The sequence below is a fragment of the Balearica regulorum genome, chromosome 6 (assembly GCF_011004875.1).
Source record: "Balearica regulorum gibbericeps isolate bBalReg1 chromosome 6, bBalReg1.pri, whole genome shotgun sequence".
Taxonomy (NCBI): domain Eukaryota; kingdom Metazoa; phylum Chordata; class Aves; order Gruiformes; family Gruidae; genus Balearica; species Balearica regulorum.
The window spans coordinates 604,471-617,903 of NC_046189.1; the positions used below are offsets into that span (position 1 = coordinate 604,471).

The window sequence follows — 13,433 nt, forward strand, 5'->3', positions numbered from 1 at the left end:
GCCCCAGTTCCCAGCCAAGCAAATTCACCGATTCCCTCGCTGGTGCGTTTTGCTCAGTGTTTAGACCCGAGGTTACAGAGGACCTACCACGGGGAGAAGGATAGAGGAGAAGGCGGCTCTCCTTGATTTTAATCAGGGTTGAGGTTTAGCTGAAGTGAAAACAGATCAGGAGTGACAGTTTTGGAGCCTGCTGTCAGGGTCTGAGCGCAGCGCGGCAGCGATCCACCCCCAGCCGCCGAGGGCCCCCGTCCTCCTCCTCCTCCTCCTCCTCGCTGGCCGAACCCGGGCAGAGCCGCCACCACCGAGCGCAGGACGGGGGCCGTGCAGCCCGGCTCCACCGCCAGCATGGCTGCTGGACAGGTTTGTCAGACGCCGCCCCTACGTCCTCCTTCCTCACGGTGCTTTTGGCTGGGGGCAGCGCCAGGTGGGACGTGGCCCTGTGGAGGCCACTGAGCATGGACTCGCCACCGTCTTCCCCAGCCTTGTGCAAACGGATGCTTGAAAAAGGAAGGATGGGGTTAGTGCTGCATCCCGGCCCATCCGCTCGGTCCTGACCGAGCGGTGCCAAGTTGCTTCTCCAGGGCAGGGAGAGACCCCGAGGGTCTCCCTTCCCATGTCTCCCATCAGCCTCCCGTTCCCAAAGAGCATCTCTGGCTGGAGTGAAAGTCAGGGGTTTAGGCTGGTGGAGGCACAGGCAGAGCACTGGATCCAGCCCTGAACCTGGAGGAGCTGGGATTGGGGGGGGGGCCAGGCTGCTTGTGCCTCTCCCCCTTGGTCTCGCTTGGTCCCCACACATTTTCCTAAATGTGGAGGGGACCAGCAGAATGATGCTGTACCCAGTCTGTGCCTTATGTCCCCAGCCTGGGGCTGCAGAAATGGGAAGAGCTGCCTGTTCCCTAGGACCTGCCCCAGGTGCTTTGAGAAATTCAGTGGCATTCACGAGAGTAGCCCTGAACCCCTCATCTTTTATCCCGCACAGCCTGGCATTGGGCTGCCATCTACGTTTCTTTCTTTTTTTAATTTTTAATTAAATAAATCATCAGCTAAATCAGTTGGTTTTTGTAGAGACCGAGTGTGGTCAAAATAACACACTCCTTGCCCATCCTGACCTGGCACCTCCTGTTTGCCCCCGTGTGCTCTCGGTCGGTCCGTCTGTCTGTCCGCCAGCGCCTGGACAGACCCCTCCAGGGCAGCCCCGTCCCTGTTTCCAGGGATTAGAGAGAGAAATGGAGATGGGATGGGATGAGGCAGTAGATTGCTTCGCTCTCGGAATGAAGGGATTTGTGGACTCCCCCCAGATCAGTAGATTGAAAATGGAGGGAAATTACTGGGATGATGCTGCCTGCGGGATTAAAGCCAGGGCAGTCAGCAGGCTCTGGTGGAGGGGAATGGGGGCGGGGGGGTGCGGATGGGGGGCCGTGGGATGCCTGCTGCTCCAAGCTGCAAGGAGATGCTCCTGGCTGCATCCTCATCTGTTTTGGAGGACGCACTGGAAGCAGCTGCCCCCCAGCCCCAGCTCTCTGGGGTGCCCCAAAGGGCATGCAGCACGACGGGCCAAGGTGGGGAGAGGGGTTAGGGGACAGGAGCCCACGTCCCTGCTGGCTGGATCAAGAAAAATAGTGGTGGGGGGGTTGGTGCCCGCTCTGCGGGTGCTGCGGCCACACACGCGTCTGCGCAGCAGCGGCACACAAACAGCACGGGCAAAAGTCTTGTGCTGGTGAAGTCCGTTCAGCCATTTGGGGTGAGGACTGAGTGACCCCCTCCAGGCTGTGGGTAAGGCTGTGCCGAGGCTGGCACAGCAGCGGGATAAACGTGCCTGTTGCTTTCTGCTTTCCCGAGGCCTCGGAGGTGTTATCCTCTCCGCAGCCCCCCCCAGTTAAAAGAAAGCCAGGAGTGTGGCTGGAGCTCTTTGCAGAGCGGTGCCCTCATTTCCAGGCTGCTGGAGGACAAGCCGCTTGTCCTCTGAGAACCACACAGCTCCCTGGGGTCTCTCCCCCTTTATGGTACGGACGTATGGCCATGAGCATCCTTTTTTGGGTGTCCTTAGTCCTTTCCCTGAAAAATGGCATGGAAAAACTGGCACACTGGGGGACTGCTATCTGATTGTCACAGCCCTCCATCTCCAGAAGGTTTCCAAAGCAGGCTGCACTGGCATCCTTCGGGCAAGACACGGGTCCTTCAGAGCTGATGCACGGCCCCAGCAAAGCATCCCCGGGGCATCTGTCAAGGCATCTCCTGGTGCGAGGCAGCATCTCCTGGCTCCTGTTCCTTAGCCTCTGGCTGGGGAAGAAGAGGCTGAATAGGGAGCATGCCTGAAGCATGACTGACCTTGGGCATAGCGCAATGTCAAGGTTATAAGTGCAGTTGTCCAACAGAGATGAGCTTTACTTGCAAATGTGCAAATATTTGTAAGATTTAAACAACGGTGACTGGCAGAATGACATTGTCACTGGCAGCACACAGCTCTGGGGAAGCTCTTGTCCAGCGCCTGACCTGGATCTTCTTCACTGCAGTGAAGCCCCTCACTCAAGACCATTGCCCTGTCTCCCCCCCACATCCTGCAGCCCTTGGTTCCTCCAGCCGTTCCCCCGGGCCGTGTTTGCTGGCCCCAGGGATCTGGGGTTGCTCTCTGCTTGCAGGATCTCCGGTGAAGACCCACCATGTCATTCTTGGTCTCCTTCTGCAGATCCTGAAATTGCAGGAAATTGCTCCCAGCCCTCTTTGGGTGGATGGGGAGCTCTTCCTCTGTTTCTGTGCACTTAACTGCACACAGCCAAGCTCAGTACTTTGCCTTTGGCATGGCTCAGCCCCAGCCGGCAGCTGAGCACCACGGGGCCGCTCGCTCACTCCTCCCCCCTCCGGTGGGATGGGGAGGAGAATCAGAAGAAAAAGGTAAAACTCACGAATTGGGATAAGGATGGTTTAATAGGACAGCAAAGGAACAATACTAATAAAAGAACATACAAAGCGGGTGATACACCATGCAGTTTGGTCACCGCCTGGAGCCCGATGCCCAGCCATCCCCGGCCAGCTCTCCCTTTATATCCAAAGCATGATGTCATATGGTATGGCATATCCCTTTGGCTAGTTTGGGTCAGCTGTCCTGGCCGTGTCCCCTTCAGCCTTGCTGAACTGTGACTTATTTTCTCCCTTTTGCCAAGCAGTTTTGGCTTCTCGCTCTGCTCTCCCATATATTGGCTTCCCCAACTCAGGTTGTCGCTTGGCAGTTTAACAGGAGCGCTGCTGATAAATGTTTGGGGGGGGGGGTTAGAGCATTTCCCAGCCATCTTCAAATGGTTTCATACGCCCCAAGCTTCCCTGGCTCTTTCAGGACAATGCCAGGTAGGACAGTATGGACAGCCCATTGGGGCATTTCCCCGCTCCATGAAGGCTCATCCCAGGGGTGTTTGTTGCCGGTGCTTGCAGAACTGCTGGGTGAGCTGCCCTGGCTCCCTTCATGTCACATGAATTTATTCCCCAGCAGCTCGGTCCAGCCGCCCTCTGCGGCATTGCCAGTGCTGTTTCGTCTGTCCCACCATGCAGACGGGGAGCGTGGCACGGGGGTAGTCATCTTCCTGGCCTCCGCAGTGCCAGGCGGTGTTGTTTCAGCTAACTCATGAAAGCTCTGGGATTTGTTTCTGTCTCTGCAGCGCTGAGCCCTGCGGCAGGGTGCAGGCTGGGGGTGCAATGCAGCACTCTGCCTTCCAGGGGCGACCAGGCCATCTGCGCTGAGCAGGGACTGAGCCAACGCTTGGTCCTTGCTGGTCCATCAGCAGCTCCTCCGGGGCACTCGCTCCCAGCCTCTCCAAAAAGTCGGACTGGGCACAGAGGGACAGCCAGTATTTCCAGAAAAGACTTTAATGGGTGGTTTTAATCTGTTCTTTAATCTGCTGATAGAGAAAAAAGCTGTGATCAAGGAGACAGAGGGACCTTATTATCCCAGGAAATGGTATTTTTCTCAGCACGCAGAGTCTTGAGTCCACCCGGCACTTGCTAAAGGCTCATGGACATATGAGGATGCTCTTGGTCACTGGGTTGTAATGGACCCAACGGAGCAGTGCAGGGAGCATTGGCTCTCATCACCTCGTGGGGCAAAATTTCTGATGTTCTTAAGCAGTTTGACATTCACTGAAAATACTGTTTTTATTGGCAAATTGCTCCAAAAGTGACTAACAGGGTGAATTGAAAGTGGCTGAATTAAAGTAGCTACCCACCCACTCACCCCAGCCTTCCAAAAGCAGCTTTAATTCACTACAAAATTTAAAAAATTCAGCAAAGACCTATTATTCCAAGCAGTGTTATCTCAGCTTGTCAAGACAGTGGTTTAACAGGTTCAACTCACTGATTTTGCTCAAGGTCCCACAATCAATGAGCCCTGATACCAGCTCAGAAGGGTTTTCTGGGCTGCACTAAATTGAATTTCCCTCTCTGTTGTGTGTCCAACCTCTGCTTGCAACGCAGCTCAGGTGAATGAATGGAAATTCTGCATCCTATAGATCTCCGCAGATACGTACCTCGGGTACAGCTTCCTAAATTTCCCCTAAACCTGGTAATTAGCATACGCCTCCCAAGTTTTACATCTCCTGCAGATGCACTGGGGCAAGAGGTAGGTGCTGTCGTCCTGCTGGCCCGACGCGTGGGATGAATTTATTGCGTGCAAGACTTTCATCGGTCTTTGTGCTTCACACAAAAGATTGCAATAATGGCACCGCCATTGCGACAAAACCGGTCGTTCTCCTCAGACTGGGCTTGCCTTAGCGACCGTGGAGGCTAACACCGTCTGACACGCGGGGCCCGATTCTGATTTCACGCGTGATTGCGCATCCGTGCACCAGCCGTGCCAGGGTTGCACTTCTGTGGGCGGCTGCGGCTGGTCTTGGTTAACTGCTGTGGTGCGGTAGGTTGCAATGAACTGCACGGTGCTCAGCGGGTGAGCAGAGACTCTTACCAGACATCCCTCCCTGGGTTTACGGTGTCCACAGGCTGGAGCCAGGGGGTTGTTCTACTCTTCGTTGTAGAGACTTGCCAGCTTTCCTCACCCTCTGGGACAGGTCTGTGCCGGGGGTATGTGGTGCTGCATTTCTGTTCCTCTTGGTTTATCAATCAGCTCAGAAATCACTCTGAAATGCGTGAAACCCCACTGAAAACCTACGAAGGTAAGGTGGGTTCAGCAGAGGCAAATGAAGCTGCTACAGTTGACACCCAAAGCAGGATGCACAGCCTGATGTCATAGAATCCTAGAATCACAGAATCATAGAATCACAGAATCCCAGACTGGTTTGGGTTGGAAGGGACCTCACAGCCCATCCAGTCCCACCCCCTGCCATGGGCAGGGACACCCTCCACTAGCCCAGGTTGCCCAAAGCCCCATCCAACCTGGCCTTGAACACTGCCAGGGAGCCAGGGGCAGCCACAGCTTCTCTGGGCAACCTGTGCCAGGGCCTCAGCACCCTCACAGGGAAGGATTTCTGCCTCACATCTAGAATCCAGCTTGTGGGTGCACCAGATGAAGTAGAAACCCAGGAAAGCAGCAGGGAATTCCCTGGAGGGGAGAGCAAGCTGAGCACAGCTTCGGGCTGGCCTGAGGGCAGAGGTGTGCATTTGGCTGCGATGCGGCTGAGCCCATAGCGGTGTGACAGGGCTGGAGCTATGGGCCATCGTACCAGTTGCTCCTGAACTCTGGCTAATACCAATATCTAGAGCCAATATCTCTCCCAGTGTAAAAAACCAACCCTGGTCTCTAGAGGGCAAAGGATCCAGGCAGAAAGCCATGTTGACATGAAGGGTGGTAGGAAATGATTGTTTAGAAATAGAGAAGAGCTCCCAAGAGTTGCAGCCAGCAAAGAGGTTGGTGGGAGAAGCAGGCATTAGAAGGCCACCTGAAGCATGGAGGTAGCAAGCAAGGCAGCAGGAGGTTGTTCTGGTGGTCCTGGCACTGAATTTGTAGGCAGAAGAGCCACCGGCGCACAGAGGGGAAAGGAGGGAGCAGAGTCCCAAGGAAGGTGCATTTGCACCCCTGCAATAGTAATTGGGGTAACTGGTGTAGAGGTGGGCGAGACTGGAAGAGCCCTCTGGGGCACACGGGCAAGGAGGAGAAGGTGGGTTATAACTGGTCATCAGGAGCCAATGAGTGACATCCTGGGCCGTGAGCGGAGACATCTCACCCAGAGGAGAGCAGGGGAGTGGGAACAGGTGACCAAGAATGAAGCCTCCAGAGATGCCTGCTGTGAGGGCAAGACCAGGGATATTTGTCTCCTGTGACACTTGGAAAAATCAAGGGCAGGCGAGAAGCAGGGATACATTGCTGGCTGATGTACCAGGGCAGCATGGAGGCATCTTTTTTTGTTTTGGGTTGGGTTTTTTTTTTTGATTTGAGATTTCTAAAAAATTTCCACTGGAGCTGGAGAGTGAGCAGAAGAAAGGTCAACCAAAATGACTACAGTTTGTGGAAAATAGCAGCAGCTGGAAATGCAGCTTTATTGCAAAACAGCATTTGGTGTCATTCGTGTAGATGGTGCTACTGTCCTCTCACACCTTCATCTTCTGACAGCCGAAGTCTGCCGGTGGCTGATGCGTCTCTGTTTGGAGCCTGGGTTTAAGGGAATGCTTGACTTTGGGGTTTTTTTCTCCTCTCTCCTTCCACCCCCATCCTGACCTGGCCAGACTGCGTTGTCGTCATAATCCTGAGCTGGCTGCACCGCGGTGCTTCCCAGCTGCTAAAACGCGACGCTGAAAATCGCCGGATTAGGTCTTAATGGCAGGATCAGGCTGCCAGGAGATGAGTGGGGAGAAAGCTCCTGCTTATGCGGGTGGGCAAGCAGTGCTCCTTGGGAAAGCAAGCTAGAAAGCCTAAAATGTCGGAAAAGCAGCTTCTTTCCTGGTTTCACCAGCTTTTCTCTACATTTAGCACATCTTTCATTTTCAAAGGGTCAGAAAATGCTGGCCTGAGTTTTTGTGAAGGAGGTATTGAGGGGTCGGAGATGTTTAAACATCTCCCTCGCAGTGGAAAACGTTGTCTTGAGTGATGGACTTTCTGGCCAAGATGTTAATCCCCAACATGAAAGTCTGCCAACCACACTGGAAATCTGGGCCGTGCCATAGCATGTTGCGGCGTGCTGAAGGACACTGGAGCTTTGTGGTCCTCTAACACCTGGCTTTCTGCTGGTGGGGCTCCTGAAACACCAAAGAGCCTGGGAAGCGTCTTGGATGTTTTTCAGGGTGGCATTGCCATTGAGCAACCTCCAAGACGCTCGGGGCTGGTCCTCTGGGCAGGTGGCACAGCGTCCCCAGACAAAGCGGTGCCCTGGCCACCCTGCTCTTCACCCGCACAGGCTGGCAAGGGCTCTCGGTCAACAAGACTACAAGATGTTGGGTTGTGTCAGCCTTCACTGACCAAACCTGTCAAGAAAGCGTGATTTTTTTTAGAGGCCGTGTGATGGACAAGGGGGGTGCCAGACACTTTCTTTTTTGAGTTTGCTTGGCAGTGCCTGTGAACTTTCCATCCAAACCTTTCAGGGAGGGGGCGGGTTGTGGGACGTTTTTGCACTGAGTTGTCCTCTCTGTTTGTTTTTGGACAGCTTCAACAAAACATTGCTGTCCCTCAAAACAAATACCTAGATAAAGCCATGAAATTTGATCTCTGTAATGCTTATGAGAGTATTCCGTGACGAGATCTACCAAAGAAACTCTGCCTTGTGCATCTACCTTCTGGCAGAACCGTCCATCCCAGAGGCACCAGGGTGACGTTAGTGCAGATAGGAGAGACCCTCCCCCTGTAGTTGGGGTCTGCAGGCAGTAGCAATGCTAGTGCCGAAGCAAGAGGAGCAATTTTGTGATGGAGCTCATTTATGAGACCCTCAACCACCTTCTCCAAAACGCTGGCGGCTGCTGCCACGTCCCGGGGCGGCGGGGACCATCTCTGGGGAGCTGCCCCCCCCAGTACGGGCAGCAGATGCCTCAGCTCTCCGCGGGGCATCTGCAGAGCAGGCGTAGGCAGTGTTTGCTGGAGCTGCGCCGCAGGACTCGCTCGCGCGTGGCTAACGTGCCCGGGGAGCCCGATTGGGTGCATGGGAGGAGGAGAAGGAGGAGGAGGAGGGCTGGCATCGGCAAGTGCGGAGCCAGCCGTGTCTCCCGGTCCCTGCAGCGACATTGGCTCTGCCCGAGCCCCTGCTCTCCCCTGTCCGGAGGAGGCTGCAGGATCCCAGCATCCGCTTTTCCACCTCCCACTTAGAATCCAGGCTGGAGAGCTAAGTCTGGCCCAGAGCTCGGTCTCCCCCTATTCACGTGCTGTCTCCCATCTGGGAGATGATCACGGTATTTAATTAATTTAATACACAGTGTTCAGAATTCCCCTAATGAGAAGATTTTGCTCAACTTTTAGGAGAGTGTCAGTATTTGTGAGGTATCAGCAAGCGTAAAGGCAAGAGCATCAGCTTAGGCAATTGCTCCAACCTCTAAAAAACTGGAAAGGAGAAAAATCAGAGTGTGTGTGTTTGCATGTGGGGAACAGGAGTCTTTCTGCTGTTCTGGGTTTCCATTTTCCTTCCTCTTCTCCTTCTTCTCCTTGGTCACTGGTGCCTGAGCTTCTTTTTCAGACACAGGGAATTCCTGATAGATTAAGGAATTTTCTCGGAATTTAATATATTTAATCTCAAAACCAAGGAAGAGGGAAAAACCAAATTGCTCTGAGTACCGACGATACCTCCTCCGAGCATTCTCCCAGCAGGCAGCAGGTTTATTTACTCTGCAACAGGATCCTCCTTTGGAAAGATGTTCCCCGGCTGTTTTGGGGTACCGAGCGCTGGGCACCGTGCTCCCCACTCTGCAGAACTCCCCTCGCTGCGGTCCAAAGACATTTGGCTGCTCCCCGTGATGGCCACGCGTGGGAGGATGCTGCTCCGGTCCTCCTTCTGTGGTCGTCCTTCTCCTGCGGTTGTCCAGGCACGATGGTTGGCAGCTTGGCTTGCTGCACAACTTCCATTTTGGGGCCAAACTCGACGCTTCTGTCTCCTAACGCGGCGTCTTTGACCTCTGCAGGCTGCACCCGCTTTGCACTGGGTTGGAGTCGGGCTCTGGATCTGCTCTATCCGCTGGACTGGATGTAATGGTGTCCTCAGGGCTTTCAAGTAGATGGACAAAGAAGCCATTTCAGAGCTGCCGTGAGCTGGGCAGAATAGGACGGTGAAGAGGAAGGCTCTGAGATGGGTCTCTCTGCAGGCAGGGAATGCTTCGAAATGCTCAAAATGGCGTTTGGGGGATAATTTTTCCCAGGCTTTTGTCCGTGAAGAACGAGGGCTGTGGGGGGAGGCACGCGCCCGGGGTGCATGCCTTGGCTCTATTGTTCCCAGCGTTTCCACTGAGATTAGGAACCCCCTATAAAAGACTTACCTTTCACTAGTATGATTAAGAAAAGGCCAATGTAGCTTTCCCGCTCACTGGAGCATGAAGCGTGTTTAATTTAATAATGCTGATAAATCTTAAAGCCAGGAGCGTTTGGCTAACACATGACCCACTTTTTCAATCAATTGGAAACATTTACATAACGGCCCGATGCAGGGTTCCTCCTGTGAGGGATGTGGAGCCGGGGATGGCAGACCCCTCCTGCAGCGCATGTAGGACATTTGCTGAAAGCAAAACGGTGAATTTGGCCGGTCCTTAGAAGTCAAGTTGTGATCCACCTCACTGAGACTGCCGGCTCTCCCCCAAGGACGTGCCAGGGTTCAGAGTACCTCGGCCACCCAGCTGGGCTCTGGGGTCCATCGCCCCGGCGGCAGAGCCCAGCCTGCCCCGGGTGCCACGCTCGCCTGGCAGCTCCCAGCCGTAGGGATGGCACCCTGGGCTGTAGCTGCCCCGGCCACCGCGGTTGGGCGGCTTGCAAGAGAAAGCCCTCGGGGCGATGTGCGGGGCAAGACGGCTTTGCAAATATTGCCTTGGCAAGCCATGGGAGCCACCGCCGGTGCATACACCTTGACCACCGGTTGTGAACAGCCTCCGCCTTCCTCTGGCTCTGCCGTTAGAGGACTCATCTGCCAGGAAGGGGAGCTGTACCGCTGCCTCAGCACGCACCAGCCTCATGGGTAGCTGCAGCATCGTCGTGGCTTGCTTGCTTTCCCTGCGGCACGGCTAGATTGCTCCTGGGATGGGACATCCCCGGGGACGGCTGTCCCCCCGTGCGGCGGGGACACCTCTTTGGTGCAGGCACCAGCAATGCTGACCTCCACGAATCTGCCCATTCAGGCTTGTCAGCACATTGCTTCCCAGGCAGAGAAACCATCACGGGGTTAACCAACACAACCAGGTCTTTATTTTCCTTCCTTGTTTCCCTGCAGCGGGCTCAGTCTTGGAAGTGCCTGATCTTGCATCTTGTGCTATCGTGTGTCAGCCCATTTCCATTACTCTGGTCCTCAACATTGTCACCTTCTTCCTCTGAAGTATTCTCCCCCTTAACAGTGCCTTTTGGCTTGACATCTTCAACACATTTCATTTCTTATCATTCCTGCAGGGATTTTGATTTTTTTCATTTGTAACATCCGTCAGGCTCAAGATCAACATTTGCAAGTAAGTTGTAAGAAACCTCATTCCCAGTGAGGTGGTCTCCTGTTAGCTTGGTGGGAGCAGCATCTCCCTGCTAACCATGCGGGTTTTATCCATTTTGGGTTTCATAATCACCTCTTGGAAGAGGTTTTACACCAAACCCGTTTCCCGGCTGTGATTTGTGCATTTCTGCATGTTTATTCATCCCAACTGCCTCTCTGCATTAGAGTAATACTTGAGAACTGGTGTACCTCCCATTTTTTGGTCACATAAGTCCCCACCTGAGCAAGGGAAAATGCCAGATGCTCGTGACCAGGATGAAAAACCTCCCATCTGATATGTACTGAGGGATTAAATAAAAAAAAAAATCTCTCGGCATTGCACGTAGAAGGATGCTGGCACCTCCCTCCGAGACAGGACCGCTCTCCCCATGCAGGAGGCTGTGGAGACATTTCACGTGCGTGGTCCTCGCACAGAGATGCTACTGAGGAGGCGTCAGGAAAGAAAAGGAAGGATTTATTGCTGTTCTGGGATTTTTCTCCCTTGCCTTCAAAATATCTGTGGTGTTTTTCCCTCTAGAGGGCAGAGGAGGAGAGAGAATGGGAAGGGAAAGGAACAGGACCGGGAAAGCTTGCAGAGGGTTCATTATGTACGTGCAAAGCATGAACGGCTGGAAATGGCGTGGTCCTGCGACGCAGTGCCCGGCTAGAGTGCTCGCGGGTCAGGATGAAAACGCAGAGCTGGGACACCAGCTCTGTCCTTCCCGCTCCATGCTCCTGGGCTCAGATAGATATTTCCCGATATTTCCTGAAAAATTGGCTTTTGATTTTCTCAGTGCCCGTTTGCACTTCGAATGTTGAATTTTGGTTTGCTCGATAGGTGCCCTGCGTCTTTTAAAGTCCCATTTCAGCCATCGGTCTTTGGCCAGGCTGCTCCACCAACTCCCTGCTCCTGCCCACGTGCTCCGCTCGGTGCAGCTGCTTTTCGGCTGACATGGACGGGGGCTAGCCCTCTGGCTGTGCCACCTCAGACGCTTCGGTCTGTGCTCCCGCGATGGCTTTTGCATCAAGGCAGTGGCGAAGCCACGGCAGAGCTGCGGGCTGTTTCCCAGGCTCATGCCCAGCCCCAGCGGCACCCACTAAGGCGCTCAGCCCGCGACATCTCCCTGCAACTGCTCCAGCTGTGGCTTGCCCAGGCTCTGCAGGGTCCATCCCATGTCGAGGAACCGGCTTGTTTTGAGATAAAACCTTTCCCCCTCTCTGCCCCTAGGTGATACGGCCGCGGTGCTGTCTCGTTCTGTGCCGGGGCTGCCCTCCCAGCTAACGCACGTCTCCCGTCCCTCGGTAGGAAATGGAGTCGAAGGTCTCCGAAGGCGGCCTGAACGTCACCCTCACCATCCGGCTGCTGATGCACGGCAAGGTAAGGGGCTCCCGGCAATGGGGGGTTCCTCGCAGCTCCACTTCCCGCCTCCGCTCCGGCTGTGCCCGGGTCTGGCCAGCCCCGCGGTGCCGGGAGCAGGGTTCCTCCTGCGATGGGGAGGGTGGCATGGTGGCATGGTGCTCCTGGCCCCTCTCCAGCCTGCCCCGGCCCTGTCCTTCTGCTGGGGACAGGGTGCCCCACGTCTTGGGTTCGTTATGGGCTTGGGCTGGATTATCTTCATGTTTGGTAATCTTGATTCCTTTGTGTTTGTTTGGGTTTTTTTTCTGTAGGAAGTCGGAAGCATCATTGGAAAGGTAAGGATGACTTTTAAACATGTATTTAATGCTATTGTCTCTCCCGTTTGCCGCCTGTGGTGTGGTGGATGCCAGTCACCTCTTCCCTGCAACATCCTTAAATGTTCGGTGCGCGTGAGCCTGTTGCCACATTTGTGAGACAGAAATGTTGAGAGACCCACAGAGGGATCAAAGACCATTCCCCTAAAAAAAAAAACCTCACCAAACTTATCTAGTGCCATTCCCAGCTGCTTCACTGGGGTGACCAGTAGGTGTTTATGATCGTGCTGTCCTGAAATTTTAATCAAATAGATTTGCTAAGAGAGATTAAAAAATGTCATGCAGACCCATTTAAATCCTGCAGCACTTTTCTCTGAGGCCACAGGACACCGTTTAGCTTGAGCAGAAAAGCTTCACGAGGTGCTCTGCTCCCTGGTGCTTGCCATGGTGGTTTGGAAGGTCCTGGCTCCACAGGATTGGGGTTTGGGGGGGTTTTAAAAGGCAGGTTTGTGGTAGCAAAGATTTGCAGCACGAACACCTTCTCCTATATACTTGCACCTTATTTTTCCATCAGCCTGTCCAGCCCTGGAAAGATGCACAGTTGTTCCTGCTTTATATCAGAATATAAAGATATTAGATCTCTGTATAGATACTAGATAACTGCCCTTCAAAATCACTCTTGTCTCAACATCTGATCAGTTCCTGAGCTTTTCCCGTGCGGTTTCCCTCCTAATGGGAAAGATAGAAATGGAGGTGGAAGCCGCAATCACATAGCTGGTTTGTCTGTCGTGTCCTACAGACGCGGGGAGCAGGGCTACGACGGCTTACGCCCTCCGGCTGCTCTTCAGCTGCCCATGGCGTGGGGATGGAGGGCCGGGCATCGCCGAGCTGCCCAAACGTCTGGCTATGCTTTGCCACGTACTGGGGAGATGCGTGTGCGGAGGGGTCGTTTTGAAGGTGGAAGTCTTGAGTTCTTAGTAATAGCCTGCGTTTCTGCTTCTTGTTTCAGAAAGGAGAGACCGTGAAGAAGATGCGCGAGGAGGTGAGCAGCCCTGCTCTGTGGATGGATTTGTGGGAGGATGGGAGAGGAGCGGGAAGGGCCGTCGGGCTGTCCTGCCTGGCAGCGTGCAGCACAGCACCCAGCGCTGCACGTTGCCCCGTGCGATACGTGCAGCGACTCCCGGGGCC

At 54.3% G+C, this 13,433-nt stretch overlaps 1 protein-coding gene across 7 annotated transcripts in view; it reads left to right on the forward strand.

The window, feature by feature from the left end:
• PCBP3 (poly(rC) binding protein 3) overlaps positions 1-13,433 on the forward strand; it is a 55,163-nt gene that overhangs the window by 20,502 nt on the left and 21,228 nt on the right. For all 7 annotated transcript variants that reach the window (XM_075755796.1, XM_075755797.1, XM_075755800.1 and 4 more), the window contains exons 5-7: positions 11,881-11,952; positions 12,243-12,266; positions 13,255-13,287. In XM_075755796.1, the coding sequence (XP_075611911.1) occupies positions 11,881-11,952; positions 12,243-12,266; positions 13,255-13,287 (129 nt within the window). The remainder of the gene's footprint in view (positions 1-11,880; positions 11,953-12,242; positions 12,267-13,254; positions 13,288-13,433) is intronic.